A 910-nucleotide genomic window follows, 5' to 3' on the forward strand; every position below is an offset into this window, starting at 1 on the left:
TTATTTTTTAAGAGGTATAACATCACCCGCTAAAGCAGCACAAGCTGGCAGCTTTCTTATAGATTTGAGCAAACCCGTAAGTGGACCTGGAACGACATTACTGACAGAAAGAGAACCTCGCTCATCAATGATTATGTTGGTATTATGCAAGTCTCCTTCATGAACCCAGAGGTAAGGCTTTCCCCTCTTGAAAATATAGTGCACATTCGAAGTGTGAATCTCACTCTTGCTGCCTTTGGAGTCGACTTTGATGGTGTTGAGGTGAGCTTGGGAATTTGCACCCAAAATGCTTCTGCATCTCTCGGCGACGGTTAAAGCCGCTGCCTTGCTCTTCATCATCGCCTCCGCCATTGATTTTAGGGCTAGGGTTTTTATCCCCCCTCTCCTCGTTTTTGAAGAGGACATCACTCTATATTTTTTTTAAAATCCTCACAAACCCAAGAAACTTGGAGCTCTGATACCATGTTGGAAATTAGAGAGGAGAGGAGGAGATAATATTTTTCTATATAATTCATCAACTAAAAGTGCCTTTATATAGGCTTACAAAACAACTTAATCCCATAAAAATCTAAACTAATTAGCAACAACTCTACTAACAAAATAACAACCTAATAACAAATTTGAATCAGTTATTCAACAAAAACTTCACGAGCTGACGCGGTGACGCTGCGCGATGGCTCCCGGTCCATGTGCAATTAATCCTCGCGATCGTCCAAATTAAACCGACCCCACCTCCACAGGTGAAGGCTACTGTTAAATGCACATCGCTGGAGGCTTGCCTTGACTACCAACAGGGAACCAAATCGACAACAGCTGCACGACGAAGCTTTTGGAAAATTATAAAGCGCACGCAGCAAAACAAAACAAAACAAAACAAAACAGCACGAAGTTACGGAAATACCCCCGAGCC

At 42.5% G+C, this 910-nt stretch overlaps 1 protein-coding gene across 1 annotated transcript; it reads right to left on the bottom strand.

Moving 5' to 3' along the window:
- On the bottom strand, window positions 1-351 carry LOC109820924. The gene has a single exon (XM_020387119.1). The coding sequence runs from the start codon at window positions 349-351 to the stop codon at window positions 1-3; it is 351 nt and encodes a 116-aa protein (XP_020242708.1).

The sequence above is a fragment of the Asparagus officinalis genome, chromosome 8, assembly GCF_001876935.1.
Source record: "Asparagus officinalis chromosome 8, Aspof.V1, whole genome shotgun sequence".
NCBI lineage: Eukaryota > Viridiplantae > Streptophyta > Magnoliopsida > Asparagales > Asparagaceae > Asparagus > Asparagus officinalis.